An 18,148-nucleotide genomic window follows, 5' to 3' on the forward strand; every position below is an offset into this window, starting at 1 on the left:
TATTTTTGGACACTGCTACTGTGACAACCATAACATGTCAACACCATCATCTTTGTAAAAAAATATTAGATTAGATTATGAAATAAATGTATCATTTTAAGAAGAGGTCTGAAGTAGCTAGCAACAGAGGGGAAACAAGATGGCTAATGTGAACAACTCATCTATTTTTTTAATCTATATTAGGTTTTTGTCACCACCATCAGATGTCACCACCGTCAGGTTTTCTGTCTTTTCTGTCAGGTTTTATGTATTTTAGGAAGTTATGATTTGATTTTTGTCAATCACAGGGCTCAGGAATGTTATTTTTTGGACCAAATATTTACATAAAGTTTAAGCAAGACATTACATTTTGGAATAATGAGGCCAATGTCACCACCGTCAGATTAGTGTCACCACCGTCAGACGGAGTTTTATTTGTATATGCTTACAATATGTTTCTTCAGTGCTGTTGAGTTATTAAATTAATAGTCTCTAGTAATACAAAAATATGTTTATTAAATAAAAAATCATTACTTTTTCTATTTAGGCTTAAAGTAAATGTTGTATGAGTAATCACTGGAAAAACGCCTATTTTATGAAAAAAATACGAACAGGGGATGTTGCACTAGTAAATTGCTGAACAGCCAAGACTTTGGTCTATAATATACCTTCAGATTTTGTAATTTAACTAACTTTTTTTCCAAATTTAAACCTGTTTTTTCTAAATTCCCAAGAATCACTGTAAGGTGAAAGGACTTGTAAATTTGAGTTGATTCAACAAAAGAATTTAAGACAGCAAAGAATTTTCGGATTCCGACGCACATGGGTGGGGTGTATGCTTGTTGCCACGCTGAAATGGAAAGCCTGTTCTGCAACAATTGTTGCTCATGGTTTAGATTTCAAATACCTGAAGATAAAAAAACTGCACAAAACTAATGCTGTACAATTCAATATCAGATTGTCATTTTCTTTTTTCTTTAACCTCCGTGTTTCAATAGCATGAGTAAAATGAAACCTCAAAGATTAAATACATAAATACAAAATCATTTAGATAAATATTTGTACAGGCATGTGGTTAAATTAACAACCAAGAACTAATAAAATGGGTAAAACACTTTAAACACAAATTATGAATATTAAATACCTTTAGATTAATTAATTTAATCTTTACTGTATCAACCCAGAAAAATCAGATCAATGTTTGAAGAATGACACGGGACTCGTAATGAAAATTTTGGCATGAGCTTTTTAACATTTTTATTGAGTTTTTGACTTTTTTAATTGTATCTCATTTTTCTAATGTTTTTTTTTTTCTTTTCCTATCTGTAATGGAGAAGATTTGATCAGGTAGGTTTGCATTCACGTTCAAACTTTCATACTTTTAGTAATATAACAATTTTTTAAGTCTCAGTTTTCACAAACTCTGTTAAATTATTACAGTTTATTAATTGTTTTTTTTTTATTATACATTTCAAAAATATAAAAGGTAAATAATAAACATTCCATTGAAATATGTTTTATACAGTTCTTGATATTTTTTCTCTTTTATTTATGACAATAAAATTGTATCCAGCATCAATCTTAGTACGTAGCATAGAACTCGTTCATTGTTTTGGGAACCTTCTCTTTCTCACTGGCCTCTCTCTCTCTTCTCTCTTTATCTCTGTCTCGGTTTATTAACTCGGGGGTTTATGTATGGTTAAGGTCGCGCTCAGCAGTAGACACAGCAGCTCCGTATGCTGTGATTGATAGTGCAATGAATTCCCCCTTTAAACAAGCTACACGTAGAGACAGCAAGTTAAAGTGCAACTGAAGTATAAAAAATATGGTGGCCCAAATATATATATATATATATATATAATAGTACTGTAGGTTCACAGACACAACTGATAAACAAATAAACTGAGAATCTGCTGCATGTGTCAGTGGAAGCTCTTGTTTAGCATTAGCTAAAATGAAATGCTACTAAAATTTTCTTTAGACACACCAGGCACCAAATTTACACGAACATAAAAACTATATAAGTAAGGTCATTTTTATTATGGCTAATGTATACCCATAATGTATTTTTGGTACTGCTACATTTGAAAGGAAGAGATGTTTTAGCCAGACGTGTTCTTTCTTTCTCTCTGTATAAAGAGAGAGGTAGCAGAGTAGAGAGCCCAGGTGAAAGAGATGGTTCAATCTGGCCATTCACAAATTATTGTCCTCATTTTACTCCATGCATGCATTATAATCTTCAAACGACTTCAAACAATATGATAGAAAAACACAAGAACAAGAGATGCAAAAAAGCGTCTTCCTCAAAAATCGAGAACAGGAGGGAAGAGAGGAATGAGAGGGGGATGCAAACAGGAAAAAGAGAAAGAGTGAATTTTGATTCTGGCTTTGTTCTGCTCCTCTCTGATATGTTTTGTATTTGGGTTTCAAGTAAAGGTATGCAAGTGTGGGGACGTGACCTTACTCAGCAAGTGCATGTATGGCTGAAACACACACACAGGACGAATTCTCATACACACTAGAGAACCAAAAGAGCCCATAAATATTCAGGGAACAGTTTCAGGCACACAGTATTTAGTAGGAATGAAATCAACCTGTCCCCCAATTCCTAATGCCGACACTAAACTACGTGAAACGAGTGGCGTTCCGTCATTATTGCTCCTGCTCAGTAATATCTATTTGTGAAAATTAACTATTTAATCGACCGGAGAGGCACATCTCATTGTTAACACGAGTGAGATGCAAAGTGACATTTCCTAATCGATTTTGGTAACATATATTCTCTGAGATGAGTATATGCTTACATATAAATGTATATTTTAACTTGAAAGTGCGTGGATGTCTTCCTGCATTGCGTATATACTGGGCTGTACACCCCTGAACCAAAATAAGACATTTAGTGAAAACTTAAAAGAGGAAAATCAGTGCACCACTAAAAAGCGACATGGCTACTACAGCTGCACACGTTTGTTGTACCTTCAAGCTACTTAGTCCAGCTGCTAACGTTACTTCTTCTGTGCACTACACGCTACACAACGCTGGCCCTTGATCTCATAGTAAAGGAGCTGCAAATACGTCTTCACCTCCACTGCCTGGAAACACACGGCACCAGTAAACAGACACCAGCCGGCTGGCCTGAGGACATGACATGTGTGGAAGCTGCTAAGGTCTTGCTTAGGTGTTGCATAGGTAGTTGCTAAACTAAGTTTGCATCAAATTCTGGAAATAATGAATGATGGACACTTGAAAAGGAAATAATTAAACATGAAAATACAGAAACTTCATAGTAGCAGTTTGACAAATTAAACCCCTTGGTGGATTCATCCACGGTTGGTAAAGCAAAAACGAATTTCAGTGGCGTAAAAGCAGTTATAATGAAATGATGATTTGATACCTTCCAGGATAATTCAACCTTAAAGTCAATATGGAAGTTTACAAGAAAAATAAACAAAATTAGATGAAAATTCAGTACTCGAAAGAAAAATGAAATGCTAATGAGAAAACTCCTGAGCACCTGTGATCTTGATGTCGGCGCTGCTCTTTAAATATTATATATGGCTTGATAGGACAATAGTACTTTGCAATGTAAGTGCTCAGAGTGTCGAACTCTCAAGTTCACACAAAGCTAATATTCATAAGACTTCTTAAAGCTTTGATTGACCCACAGAACAGACATGAATAAGTTATATTGCAAATCAACACATCCCATCAGGACCCTTCAACGGCCTGACCGAGAACATGAACGTGAAAAGAAATCCCACACCCATCGCCTTGCACTACAGACTCATAACCATTAAAAGCAAAGCCCTGTAGCTCTCCACGGGAGCTGTGATGTCACTGCTGGAGACCACGACGAGAGACCGCAGGGGTGATGCAATGCTCAGCATAGACTGTGAAGGGCAGAGCAGAGAGCCAGGAGAGTTCAAGTAAAGGATGAAACGACAGAAAATCAAAAAGGAAGCCATGGAGGGAGCAGTAGTCGAAGGGGGTTCATCTCATCATTCAGCTAGACTTGGTGGGGGGGTTGTATTCCAACGAAACCGTATGAATCTTGCAATCCTATATATTTTTACATTATTCTTTTATATTCAAAAACAAAATATAGAGCCTCTCTTTTTTTTAAATATAATCTTTTTTTCTAAATTTAGTAGCATTTAGCATAAACCTTTATTGTTTCCATTTGATTTTGCTGTTTAGTGATTTCAAGCCCTCTAATTTTGGGGTTCAGGGCTTACAGAAGTCATGCAGTTTAGTCATGCTGGTAAACAAAGTGAGAAAATGCATTTTTAAATTTCTCGTTCTTTTTTCTCTTTTTTTGACTTTTGTTTAAAGTTCACCCAGTACGCTTAAAAACCCCTCTGTCCGTCAACAGGTGTCATGCACGTACAGTATGTCGTTTTTTCTGTTCCTGAAACTGAAAGACTAGCGTTTTATCCTGATGTCTCCATCCATTGATCCAGAGTTTATTTCGACCGGCCGTTTTACTGTGCAAACAGAGCGGTCCTGATCATTTCATATCAGGTGTGATCTCTAGCACCCTTCTCTCTTTTTTCCCATTTCATTCATGCCATGCAGTTCATCTACAGTGGAACAGAAATGCTGAGATGCAGAGAGCTTAACTAAGATAGAGAGAGAAAGAGAGAGAGTGAGGTTGACAATCGTCTCTTTAAAGTCTGCCCTGAGCAGGACACTCTTAATAAGATTTCCAATGGAATGGATAGGAAACAGTTTGTGTGGTATATATGCCAGACTGATGATGTCATATAGTCTATTTTAATTAAAGCACGTGCAAGATCTCCAAAAGGTCAAAGAGAGAGAGAAAGAGGAAAAGTTTGGGTGATAGGTGAGATCCAAGCTTTTGATGAACTTGACCGTGATTTCAATGTGTGGTTGAATTGCATAGCGTTGAAAGAGCATGATGGGTATTTTTCCACACATTAGTTGTATCTAAGACTGGATTGAAATTGACGAGGTTGCATTAAACTTCACACGGCACAAAAATAGTTCTTGTCCATTTAAATTGCATCCATTTTCCACCTCGCTCTTCAGGTAGTTAGAGAAAGGGACTCGCCTGAGCATACCAAAGTTTGTATGCTGAATTTTGCCCTTTTGGATCCCTGGAAGCATCAAAGTTCGACATCCTCCAAAGAAACAGAATCATCATCAGGTTATTGCACCTACGTCGGACTGATATACTCAGGGGTTAAATGAGTAATGGAGAGATGAGTGACACAATGTTTTCTTTTCAAGTCGGTTCTTCTTTCATCTCTCATTTTCTCTCTTTCGTCTTCTCCGAGTCATCTCTAATCTTGTGGCGACCCTGGGGTTTGACTCTGGATCGGCTCTGCAGTTGTGGAGCTCTTCTGAAGTGATAAAGGGGCAGTTCAGAAGCTCAGCAACTGAGAAGTTAAAGTAAGAAAGAGGAAAGAAAGGCAGAAGCAAAGAAAGAAAGACAGACAGATGGGGGAAATAGGAAAATGTGATACACAGAAATCAGTATTGGGTCGCAAAAATGCATCGCCTCAATTTTAACGCATTTAAAGCTACAGACTGCTAGTGGCTATCACAGATGAGAGTCACTTTGGACTGTACAACTGTGAGGGCCAAGGCTATAAGCCAAACACATAAGTATTGTAGTGATGCCCATGACAATTCTTTTAAACATTATTTTCTCCAGGTCATGTCTCTGAAAAACAAAAACCAACTGTAAAACCTACTCACAGCAAAGCCCATCGTAACATGCGCTCAAACTCAAAACATAGAAATGCAAAACTAAGGTCTCTTGAAACCACACAAAAAACGAACACACACAAAGCTAAATAAAACTTCCAGTCACTGAGGGCCACAAAATCTGTGGAGTTTTACAGTCCCCGGTCGATTATCTTTGTGAATAAAATCAATATCATATGATTTTGTCAGCCCTCCAAGACTGACCAGAACAAAGCAAATGCTCAGTGTACATCACTGAATCCACTTCATACAAGAAACACAAAGGATGCGTCCCAAAAAAACACTCGCTATTCCCCATGAAGTGCCCTTTATTTTAATATCACCAAACAGTGCATATGGCATAGGGAATAGAGAGCAAGTGCACCGGAGCCAAACATGAGTAGAGCGGGAAATCAAAGGGTCACACAAAAACCACTGAAGCACACAGTCAAGCACATCACATGGGAACAGAGGGACACGCATTCACACCATCCTTACACTGAGAAGCGTTCAGCGCAACTCCTCCTCTTTTATTTTCTTTCTTCCCCAAACTGTCCTCCATTTCACGGCGCCTGTCTTCATTTGTCGAAAATCATTCAAACACTCAATCTGTCCCTCATGTTTTCATCTCCTGATTCGGTCGAGTCCTGATTCCATATAGTTTTTTTGTAATCCACTTATGGCAAACCGTGTTCGAAAAGTTTTAACAAGTGAATGGTTTTCCTTGATTTCTTATGTTATCCGGGCTTTTTTGGTTGGTGGTGGCTGTTTTTTGTTTTTTTTGGAAGCAGTAGAGTCATTGACAATAAATTAAAATGATGTGAAATGACAGTGGCGGGAAAAATGATGGACGGGTGAAATACGCGTAGGAACTAGGAAGACTTGATGAGAAAACAGAATTATTTCATTATTATGCACAATGAAAACAAATGTCTATAAATCATCACTTTCTCTCTCTCTCTCTCTTTTTCTCTGTTTTAATGACATCATTTTGGAAGCACTGGTTTAGACAAACAAAAGAGATATACCTGAGTAGTGATAGGGGAGCGTAAGTCTGACAGACACAGAGAGGATTCTGGGTAATATACTTGAACTGCTTAAACTTACTTGCTCTCCCTATATCAAATGCCACACGTTAGCTTCTGTGCTGTGAACTCGACATGCAATTTGTGTACACGAGAATTATTTACATCTTCCTCCGTGGTCACATGCAGCTCTGTTTCCGCTTACCAGGCCATTCGGTAACTAAGCTAACTAGGAGCAGGCCTCTCTCTTCTACTGTATGTCGTAAAGGGATTTACTGTAAATGGATCTGGCCCCTCCTACTCTGCCCACCCTGACTCGTCTCTACGCACAGAAAAACCAAAATATGCATTAGGATGCAGCACTTTTGAAGAATGTGTGGAAACATGCATCGCTGTAGTCAGTGCCATTATCATTATCCTCCACTTCCCTGAACAGTGGTATTACTAAATGACAAATGGAAGAACGGCTACTTTGCACAAGAACACAGAGTTCTGGTTCCGATGAACGCCTAAATGTTTTGTTTAAATAAAAAATAAAGTGACCAAAGAGAGTGCTAGTGAGCTACAACAGTGAATGCTACGTCAGTTCATTCCCCCGTAAAACCTGCAGAGGGGGTGAGAGCTGAAGTTAATGCAACAACAAAATTCCTCATTAATAATGCATAACTATAAGATTGATGATGGTGTGGGTTCGGGGAGAGTGAGATGGCAATACAGAACCAAAATAGTCTTTGATACTGAATGGAATGTACAGGAGCTGATGTCGGTTTTGGGGGACAGGGGGCAGGTGTTCGTTCGGGAATGTATTTGTAAAAGGAAGAAGTGGATTTTCTGTTCTAGGATTAGTTCACAGTTACTGCTTCTTTTTGCATATATCTGATAAGCACTGGGCTTTCAGAATAGTTCTCTGTGAAAAGATGAAAAAGAATAAATCATAAAATGACAATCTGCAATGCTTTTGATGCTTTTGAACAGAAAAAAAGAGAAGAAAAACTAAAGAAAACAAGGTACATAGTTAAAGCATATTCAAAACCTCATTAAATACAAACAATATAAAACAGTTGTTGTTGTTGTAATGGTCTCTGCCACCCAATAGCATCCCAGCATGCAAAATTAAGTCAAGAATAACATAAATACTCAAAACAGCAATGAAAAACTTTTGTACATTTGTATCATGCAAATCATTGATATGCATGTGTATGAATATACACATCCATATGTACACACTTACATATGAACATACATGTACATAAACTTCTTTACAAAACACATTGTCTTATCAAAACACTTGTCACGTAGACTTTGAATTCCCTTATTGCTCACAATGAAAATCCATGCATGTGGAAATTACAAAGTCAACCTTCAAAACTGTACATATCATTGAGACCCTCATAAAGAGCAGAAAAACAATGAAAAAGATAAAAAAAGATTGAAAAATGAAATGCAGAGTATGAGGATCATGAGGTGAAGATGAGAAATAAAAAGTGTTGGCCAGACCAGAACCACACAGGGATTAAAGGTGACAAAATATGTGTTTCCCTCTTTCTCTCCCTCTTAATATATCATTTTGGTAAATTTTCTTTTTTAAATATGATTTCATATGGGCCTACTTTAAACAGACATTTCAGATAAACACCTTTAAAAAAAATCACAACAGAACTAATCTAAACAGTTCTTTTCAGTTTTTTTCTAGGACAAAATCTTAATGGATCTCAGATCAGCATGAATGCTCCCGCTGAAATAATCCCTTTTGTATTTTGCTTGTCACACTGATCTGAAAACAACAGCTCCCTTGATACTGTTAAACGTCAACCTGAACACTCCAGTTAGACAGAGCACACATGAGGCACTGCATACATCCAGCACATGGCCTTTAGTGTGACCTGAAATGCACATGAAGCAGTGCACATGCAGACATATCATAACACCGTTTCCTTCCTCCATGCATACTCTATGTGATCAATAACCACCATTACTTTTTTCTCTAGCTAACAAAGAGGAGGAGAAAGAGTGTACGAGCTACACTGTAAAAATTAAATCATTCTTGAGGCACCATTTAAGTTTCTTAAGATGCAACCCTGGCTGAACCCTTTAAAGAACCTCTAGCACCTTTAAAACCGCTAAAGAAGTCATTGACTTTTTTGGAAAATTTGCAGAAGTTACATTTCTCAGAGGTTCTCCAAAAGGCTATAGGCATCTATCAAACTTCAAATAGTGCCTGAAGTATATTTACATTTTTACTGTGAATGTGGCAGTAGTACAGTAAAAAGATTCCGTACACTGTAAAAAAAATTCCGTAGAAATTGCAGCTGGGTTGCCGGCAACTCACCGCAGATCCCAATTTATGCTCTTTACTGGCAACATTTGGTTCAAAGTTAAATGAACACCAAACATTAACAAGTCTTTGTCTTTACAGAGTAAAACTAAAAAAAAACAGCATCAAGCTAAACATTCTGGGAAACAAAATCTGAAGCAAAAAACAGAAAAAGGTTGATGATGATTTCTGGTTCCCAGAATGCTTTGTATGAGGCTTTTATTGTATAGTTTTATTCTGTAAAGACAAAGACGTAAATAACATAAACTCAAATCTACGGCAAATCACCGGCAACCAGAATTTTTACAGTGTAGAAATTACAGTATTACTGGCAGCTGGATGCCAGTAACCCGCTGTAAATTCAAATGTATCTTATTCACTATTCTTTGTCCTACAGAACAAAAATATAAAACAACAGCCCCACGCAAAGCACTCTAGGAACCAAAAATCCTCATCAACCTTTTTCTGTTCTTTCCTTCAGATTTTGTCTTCCAGAACGTCCTGCTTGAGGCTGCTATTTTACATTTTTATTCTGTAAAGATAAAGACTTGCTAATGTTTAATTTTCATTTAACTTTAACAAACTGTTGCAGGCAATTAAAATAAACCCAAATCCACGGCAAGTTACCGGCAAACAGCTGCAGTAATACTGTAATTTCCACGGAATCCCTCTACAGTGAAATGAAAAGCTCAGATGCAAAAACCTCTAAGTGTATCTGACATGTTTTCTTGTAAATTAGCATTTTTATCAGACTCTTAATGGATTCTGCCAACAAAACTGTATTAAGCGCATTTGATAAATGTATAGTACGTGTCGAGAGCATTCGGTTAATATCATTATCTCATTTTTGACGGACGTGGTGTTTAGTGGCTTTTGCATCTCCTCAAATGGAGAAAAAATATGCACTCTTTGTAGAATTCCACTGCTTAATTTAGATGAAGTGTAATGAATTGTTAGTTATGAATATTTAAATACTACAGAATATCAAAACTAATTCTTTACGGTAAAACTAAAAAGAACTGCTCCTTGGATTTCTGATCAACTGTTTAACTAATATAAAAACCTAATACAATTTTGTCATTTACACCTCAGATTTAAGTTTCTTCACATAAAAAAACAAGAAGCTTTGTGAGCTGCCATTGCTGAGAGGTGCGTATGAAATCTGTGCACCCCACACAGTGAAACATATGCCTCATATACAGTATCTGCATTTCAAAGAGTTCATTTTGTCATCTTTTTCTTCTCTTACTGACCGCTGTCAATCCAGCATCCATTCAATGTTCCCTCCTTTATATTGGTACGAAGGTCAGCATCCAAAAGACAGGGCAGATAAAAAAACAAACGAAATAGAGAAAGAAAAGGGGACCAGAGAGAAAACAAACTGAACTGATTTTCTACTGCATTCAAATTATAGGAATAACAGTAATCGGAAATGATAATAATGATAAGGGAGGATAATGACAGTGATGATGATGATGATGATGATGAAGGTCCAGTTAATTCGTGCCCTTAGATGAACTGTCTGGTTCACCACAGCCCCATTACACGCGGATATCCAGTGAGGAGTGCAGCTTAGCTTCACATATCTTCATATTTATGAGGAAATACCATAGTAAAAGTCAGTTCGTTCATGCGCTATACAAATTGGTAAGGGTCCGGAAGAAGTGCAGAAGTTTATAGGCTCTTAATATGATGGCTCCTCCTTTCGTTTCGTTTTGTTGTATGGTTCTTGTGACAAAAATGCAGAGTAGTGTTTCAAAATACAAAAACTAAAAAGTTCATAGTACAGTACATCTCCATGCAAGATCTCCAACTCAAAGCCCACACAACTCCTATCCCCGAAACTCACTGTGATGTCTAAATGCTTTATAGTACAAAAATAGCCTTTTGTAGTGATCAGTTCTCGGTCTCGCTGTTATTTTACAATAGTAGTTAAAGTTAATAGTTGCAAATAGTAAAGTCTCCAGCTCGTCTGAGGTCATCGTAACAGTTGATACAGTATTGCACAAACACCGTTTGAGTATTTTTCCGAAGACTTAATAACGTGTCCCCTGCGAAGTACATTTTTCAAGATATTCAGTGCAAACCAATGTTGCTGTTGGAAATGTTTTAGAGCGATGTGATTACGTGAGGTTAAAGTGTCCTTGTGTCATAAGAATGATAGCGATAATGCTCCAAATCACCAAAACTTAACATCAGCCAAACGAATCCAATTCTAGATCCATTACAGTAGCGCTTCAGGGCTTCGCTTTATGTTAACATCAGTCCAGCAGAGTAGAGTAGATGTATAGTTTCATGTAGCAGGGGACTGAGTTTTAGTTTAGTTATGCTCTACTTGCCTAACTTAAGTCATTTCTTGCATGCACTTGAACTACTTGTCGTATGTGACCCTTCAAGCTTTGATATGAAGAGATTTATTTTTCAAGGCCTATAATGGTTTATCAAAGGAGCAACAGCTGCTCAATGAATAAGCCTGCTGGATTTCCCAGTCTTAGCTTTTACATAACCAGCAAACAGGCGGAGAATGTGGGAAAGCCAACTACAGTCATTCAACTACAGGTATAGATTTCCTACAGGGTGCCTACGGACCAGTGAGGGGTTTTATTATAATAACGTTATTCAGTGCTTCTTTTTTGTATATTAATAAGGCATAACTCGCTCGAAGATACAGCATATAATTGTTTTAGTTGCCTGTCTGAGATATTGCCTGAAGTATGTGCGATAAAATGACGGAAAATGCTCATTTGATTCATTTAAGTACTTAAAGCTCATCAACCCCCTTTGAGGCATGACATTAAAAATAGTTCCACACCCCCACCCTGTCCAAACAATGGAGGAGCTGAGGTGCGAGTACTTATCACGATTATTAATACTATTGCAGAATGAGGGTGCATTGAGCGTCCTTCTTTGTTTCATTTGTCCTACGCTGTGCTACAGAATCGAGGGGATGGGGGATCTGCAGCGGCGTAGAGGGCCAGGGGACTCGTAGGGTTCATAGGATTGGTTGTTGATAGGGGTGATGGGGGTCAGACGCAAAGGAGCCCCCGACATCCCCGAGATATTATTGAGGCTGCGGGACTTCTCATAGCCGGCTGCTACAGACAGCGAGCCCGGGTCGAAAATACAACGAGTGGAGTAATGTAAAAAAGAAGGAATTATGGATGAAGGCAGATGTATTTTGTTAGTGTGACGTTAAATAATACGATTATTACATGGTAAATGACAAAAAATGTATACATTATTATTAGTTGATTAAAAGTATTAGCAAAAATAGTTGAAAATTAGTAAATCAAGAAAACAAATGAGCAAATGAAATAAATGTAAATGACACATAAGCAGACAGACAGACAGACAGACAGAAAGACAGACAGGGACAAACAGAGACAGAGACAAAGGACAAAACAGAAAAAAATGAGAGTTATGAAATGTCATCAAGTTTTCTTGTCATTTATGTTTATGATACAGCAGTATTACAAAAAAACTCCCTCTAGTCGCAGCCACATACAGTTCAAGGGAGAGATAGAGCAGGTGGATGAAGCACCTGATGGCTGACTCAGACCAATAGTCAGGTAAAGAGTTTAGCTTCCAGGTGTTTGACCCAGTCTCAGATGTTCTGATACTAGCACAGGAGTCCAACACAGAAGGTATAGCAGAGGACCTCCGTCTAGTCAAAGCGCTGAGGCGCACACAGCCTCAGTCAGCACAGTGGGCCAGGTGAAGCTCGAGCGTTTCCGACTCAGTGTCTTTCCGAAATTAGCAGCAAATTTGTCTTCTCCACACGCCATGAGTTATATTTGTGTATTTCTGTAGAGTACTACAGGAACTAACACAGCTTCACGTGACCCTACGGTGCCTGAAAGCTTACCTTCCACATCCATTTCTGCCTTTTTTTAAACATCTGATTCTTTATGTATTGCAAAATATTTTTTAAGTCCAGTATTGTTGTCAACTTTTGCTAGTGTTTATAATGAAAGACAAAGGGGAATTGATTACGTAGCTTACATGTTTCTTGCCATTTTATTCAAATGAACTATGAACGCAAAAATGTCAGTTGTCATGACACAAATTTATATGAAGTACGGATTAGGCTGTTGTTGCAACCCATTGTTGGGTCATATACAGACATTTACTTCAACCCAAAACTGGAAGAACTTTTTTTACATTTTAAAATGCTTCAGACACATTAAAAAATACTATTCCGACCCCCGTTTCATGACTTCTTTCTAGCTTTGTGAAAGGGGAAGAACTGGACTTGCTAGGTACAGTACTTAACAGGCTGAAGTGAATGGATATGGAAGGAAGAACTGGCAGAATACACAGTAGACAAACCCCCTCCTGACACTGAGGAGAACTTCCCACACAAACACAAACACGGTGAGTTAAGACTTCTTAACAAAACAACAGAAGCTCACGAGGAAGGAAAAACACAGGGTGTTAAGAAGGTCCTACTGTCGTATAGTCGGCAATCCTATCTCCAGTCCCTGCCGTGATGTAGGTCTGTTAAGAAGTGTGTGTTTTTAATGTCTGTAAGTGTGAGTGTGGACACTGGGTGCTGCACAGCCACTTGTCATTCAATAACTAAAGCATTGCCTATAGGAGCAGCAAAGAGAGGCGATGCTTAGTGGACAGATCTGGGTCACCACGTTCCTTACATCAAACCAGTGGTGCAACTGTATGTATCAGAGGGAATATTTGGAATAATATAGATTTCATTGGGTTATTAAAGTCAACAGAGTATTCATTTACAAAAAAATATGTGTGCTTATTTATGTGTGTGCTGAGCAACTAATATATACCTTTCTTTCTTTCTTTCTTCTTTTCTTTTGATCAATATACAGTAGTGGCCAAAAGTGATGTCCAACAATTGACATTGTCACTCTTTATTCAAATATTTTATTAAAGATGCATAAAATACAGGTGCTGGTCATATAATTAGAATATCATCAAAAAGTTGATTTATTTCACTAATTCCATTTAAAAAGTGAAACTTGTATATTATATTCATTCATTACACCAACGTAATCTCACAAATTTCCATGGGACAGTCACAGAATCTCCTGCTAACTCTTCTGCCACAAACTGTCTTTTTCCGTGGCACTCCCACGGATGGGCCACTCAACTGCTCCTTCCCACTTTCAAACCATTTTCGCTTCGGTTTAGGGTTAGATTTGGTGTTTGTGTTCGTATGTCACTTTAACTATTGGTTTATACTATTTTTTCTGATTTATTCTATTTTATAAACTTTAAACAATTGTTGCCTGGCGTTGGTGTTAGAGTTGGGTTTGGGTAAGGATGTCATTTCATGTAAATCTAACCCTAAACCGTAGTGACAATGGTAATAGGACAAAACAGTTGAGTAACCAATCCGTGAGAATTCCACGGAAAAAGACAGTCCGTAGCAGGGCCATGGAAAAATGCGGAGATCCGTGAGAATGCTACGGAAAAATTAGCAAAACATTCTGTGACCGTCCCACGAAAATTCGCGAGATCAGGCTGCATTACACACAGACCGATATATTTAAAATGTTTATTTCTTTTCATTTTGATAATTATAAAAATCTGTATCTTGGAAAATTAGAACACTTTTCTCTACCACATCTTTTCCTTCCCTTCGCCCTCTCTATTTATGTGCTTGGACACAGAGCTTTGTGAACAGCCAGCCTCTTTTGCAATGACATTTTGTGTCTTGCCCTCCTTGTGCAAGGTGTCAATGGGCGTCTTTTGGACAACTGTCAAGTCAGCAGTCTTCCCCTTTATTGTGTAGCCTACAGAACTAGACTGAGAGACCATTTAAAGGCTTTGGCAGGTGTTTTGAGTTGGTGTCTTCAAAATTGAACCTTTTCACAATATTCTAATTTTCTGAGATACTGATTCTGGGATTCTCCCCAGCTGGTCACCTATAATCATCAAAATCAAAAAATATATATCAGTCTGTGTGTAATGAATGAATATAATATACAAGTTTCACTTTTTGAATGGAATTTGTGAAATAAATAAACTTTTTGATGATATTCTAATTACATGACCAGCATATGTATTTTGTATGCATGCTTTATTGGTGTGTTTGAAGTATAAACTAAACAAAATAGATTAATAAATATAATACAGATACATTTGCTGTCAAAATATGCTTTATTGCTTGCAAACGTTTTGTTTTTTTATGGATTTTTGGTATATTTAAATAAAATCCTGATTTCCTAATACACTGTGGCTTGCCATTATGCCAAATTATTTTGTCCAATAAATAACTTAAAGGTGTTTGGCCCAATATTTACTATACTGTACACATCATTTGTACCATACACCTTGTATTGCCAATTTGTACAATACACCTCATTTGTACCAAACACCCAGGGAAATCACTTTTGGCCGCTACTGTAGCATGCAGTAAAATTTAAAAGTAAACCATACACATTTGCAATTTATAATCTCTCTCTGACCAGTTACAATATGAATGTCATAGTTAACAAAGAATACACTACTAGTCCTTTTTTTACATTAATAACATTAGTAACTACTATAGGACATTGTAAGGCCTGTTTCACATTGCACACACAAAAGGTACATACGTAAGAAATAATTGATAACGGGCTGTTGAATTATAAGAAAATAATGCACACCCAAGGTGTTAATGCGGCACGATGTGAAGTGGAGTGCCGTTATACCGGGTGTGCATTATTTTTGAATAATTCAAAGGACCGGAGTCAATTATTCTGCTTATACCACGGTTACCACAAACATTGCTCTGGTGCCTATTTTTAAGACATTTGGCATAATAATAATAATCAACACCTGTGGAACATTTCTCAACCAATAAGAATTAAGCATTCAACAAACCCGTGGTATAATGTAAATGAATCTTCAGTTTAACTCTAACAGCAGTATGTAGGATCACCTTACTTCCCTTGCTGTGGCTCTATAGAGAAAATAAAAGGGACTATAAATTATAAAACAGATTTATAATTGTGGCTGGCTATTGATAATTATAAATGTATTATCATTGTAAAATATAATTCATATTAGCAGAGGAACGGACCACATTTACATCCAAATGGTAATTAATATACAGAACTTTTGCTGTAAACTGCCTATTCATCTGGATTCAGTCAGATTTACTGGACTGAAAGTGCTGCGCGTGTGTGTGTGTGTGTGTGTGTGTGTGTGTGTGTGTGTGTGTGTGTCTGTCACTGCTTGTAAAACTTGTCTTTTGTCAAGCAGTGAGTAAGTAGTTCCCTCTATTATTTTATGTTGCTTCATAAAAGCATATATTGCAAAAGCCAATGTGAATAAACAGATTTATAGTGTGATTCGATGTGTGCTACAGTAATTAATAAAAGCTTTACATCTAAAATGTAAAACTGCTTTTAAATGTGGCTATAAAAAGCTGTGAATACACAGTAGATGCATAAATAATTACATAATGCTTTCAGGTATAATGTGAAACAGGCCTTAAAATGCCTATGTACTAAGAACTTAGTTGAAACATACCTAGAACAGATTACCCACAAGTCCAGGGTTAATTTATAGAACAGATTAGAATACTGAAAGAGAAACGACATAAAGAGAAACTAAAGGAGGAGGACAGGGAAAGAAAAGAAACTTCTACATCTACCCTCACAAATATTGAGATTTTCGGGTCACGAAAGAGCAAAAGTTTCATTCTAAAAGTTTGCTTATTTCCTTATTCCAGCATAATCATTGACCTGTCAATCAATGCGAGCTATTTATCTATACCACACACACACACACACTCACAAGCCTCACACATGCAGCACTGCTTGGTGAGAGGTTATGTATGAAGAATTACGCCAGTGTTTTTAGACTGATGTAATTCAAACCCTTAGCTAGACAGACTCTGGGCTGCTGTAATTGTTAAGCATCTGTATTTGAGACATAGGGCTTAATATTTGCATAATATGGTGCAGTATGGTGCTATAGGCTTTCACCATTGTCAGACAGTAATAATCAAACTCTCAGCAGGAAATGAATCACAGAGCTTTGAGTCTTAACGTTATAGCTTCATGGATACAGTCTTAAAAATAAAGGTGCGATGCCATAGAAGAACCATTTTGGCTGAATTACTCAATAAGGAACCTTTAACTTTCTGTTGCACGAAATGTTCTTTAGATTAAAAAATATGTAAGCAAGAAACTGAAAACGGTTCTTCTATGGCATCGCTGTAAAGAACGGTTTTGTTTTTTTAAGAGTGTAGCTCATGGTGGCTTCATCATGCTTACCAGCCCATAGAGATTATACTGCTTAATCTGCATGGGCCTTCGACCTGACATAAAATTCCCTGTCTGCTGTGTGTACATACCTCATGTCAAACCTTAGTAACACTACGAGGACTGTACGAGTGGCCTGGGGGTGAGATGGAAGGTAGGTGTTAGTATGTGGTACAAATATTAACCACAGGATGGTTTGTTATTGTGCGGCAATAAAACAATACTGTGCTGAACACTTTGCACCAGTACTGATCCACTTAATACATATCTATTAAGAAAATTTGTCAGTAGAAATATCAATAGAATATTTATCACATAAAACTACTCTATAAGGTAGCTGGGCATAGCATGATTGTGTTCATACACAGTATATTTCATTTGTATGGTGCTATCCAGGTTAATATTTGCAATATCCACCAATGGATATTTGTTCTCCCTTTAAACGCACAATACAACACCAGTAGTGGCATACATACAGGTACTAGTTACATCGCATCTGCATGTATGATTTTGACACAACATAACACAAAGACGGAGCACAACACCACAATCACAATACACAAACATTGCAAAAGAAAAGAAAAACACAGAAACAAAATAATATAGTAAACAGTAAACAGGTATATGTGATGAGGTGTCGGTGCTGTGTAAGGTATGAATGCAGCAAGAAATCAGGAAAAATATTATACATTCAGAAATCAGCACTTGTGTATGCAGTACAAATGCTGCACAGAACAACAAACATATAAGGAACATTCAAAAGATAAACGATAAATCCCATGTGCACATAGAACAGTACCCAGAGATGGCATTTCACATGTTACTGTAGCTTGCAGTACAGTATAAGAAATAATACTGTGAAAAAAGATGGTCTATGCAGCTAGAAACACAGGATA

General features: G+C 37.2%; 1 protein-coding gene across 9 annotated transcripts in view; it reads right to left on the bottom strand.

The window, feature by feature from the left end:
- Nucleotides 1-6,450: 6,450 nt before the first annotated feature.
- The window catches only part of kcnc3a (potassium voltage-gated channel, Shaw-related subfamily, member 3a), a 60,727-nt gene continuing 49,029 nt past the window's right edge, over nucleotides 6,451-18,148 (bottom strand). For 2 of the 9 annotated variants that reach the window (XM_055193955.2, XM_055193951.2), the window contains one exon: nucleotides 6,451-7,620. In XM_055193955.2, coding sequence (XP_055049930.2) covers nucleotides 7,556-7,620 — 65 coding nt within the window. In that variant the 3' untranslated portion in view covers nucleotides 6,451-7,555. Of the gene's footprint in view, nucleotides 7,621-9,698; nucleotides 12,123-17,338; nucleotides 17,389-18,148 lie in introns of those variants that run through there. The other 7 variants (XM_073857278.1, XM_073857277.1, XR_012359238.1 and 4 more) reach the window with 6 other exon arrangements.

The sequence above is a fragment of the Misgurnus anguillicaudatus genome, chromosome 19 (assembly GCF_027580225.2).
Source record: "Misgurnus anguillicaudatus chromosome 19, ASM2758022v2, whole genome shotgun sequence".
NCBI lineage: Eukaryota > Metazoa > Chordata > Actinopteri > Cypriniformes > Cobitidae > Misgurnus > Misgurnus anguillicaudatus.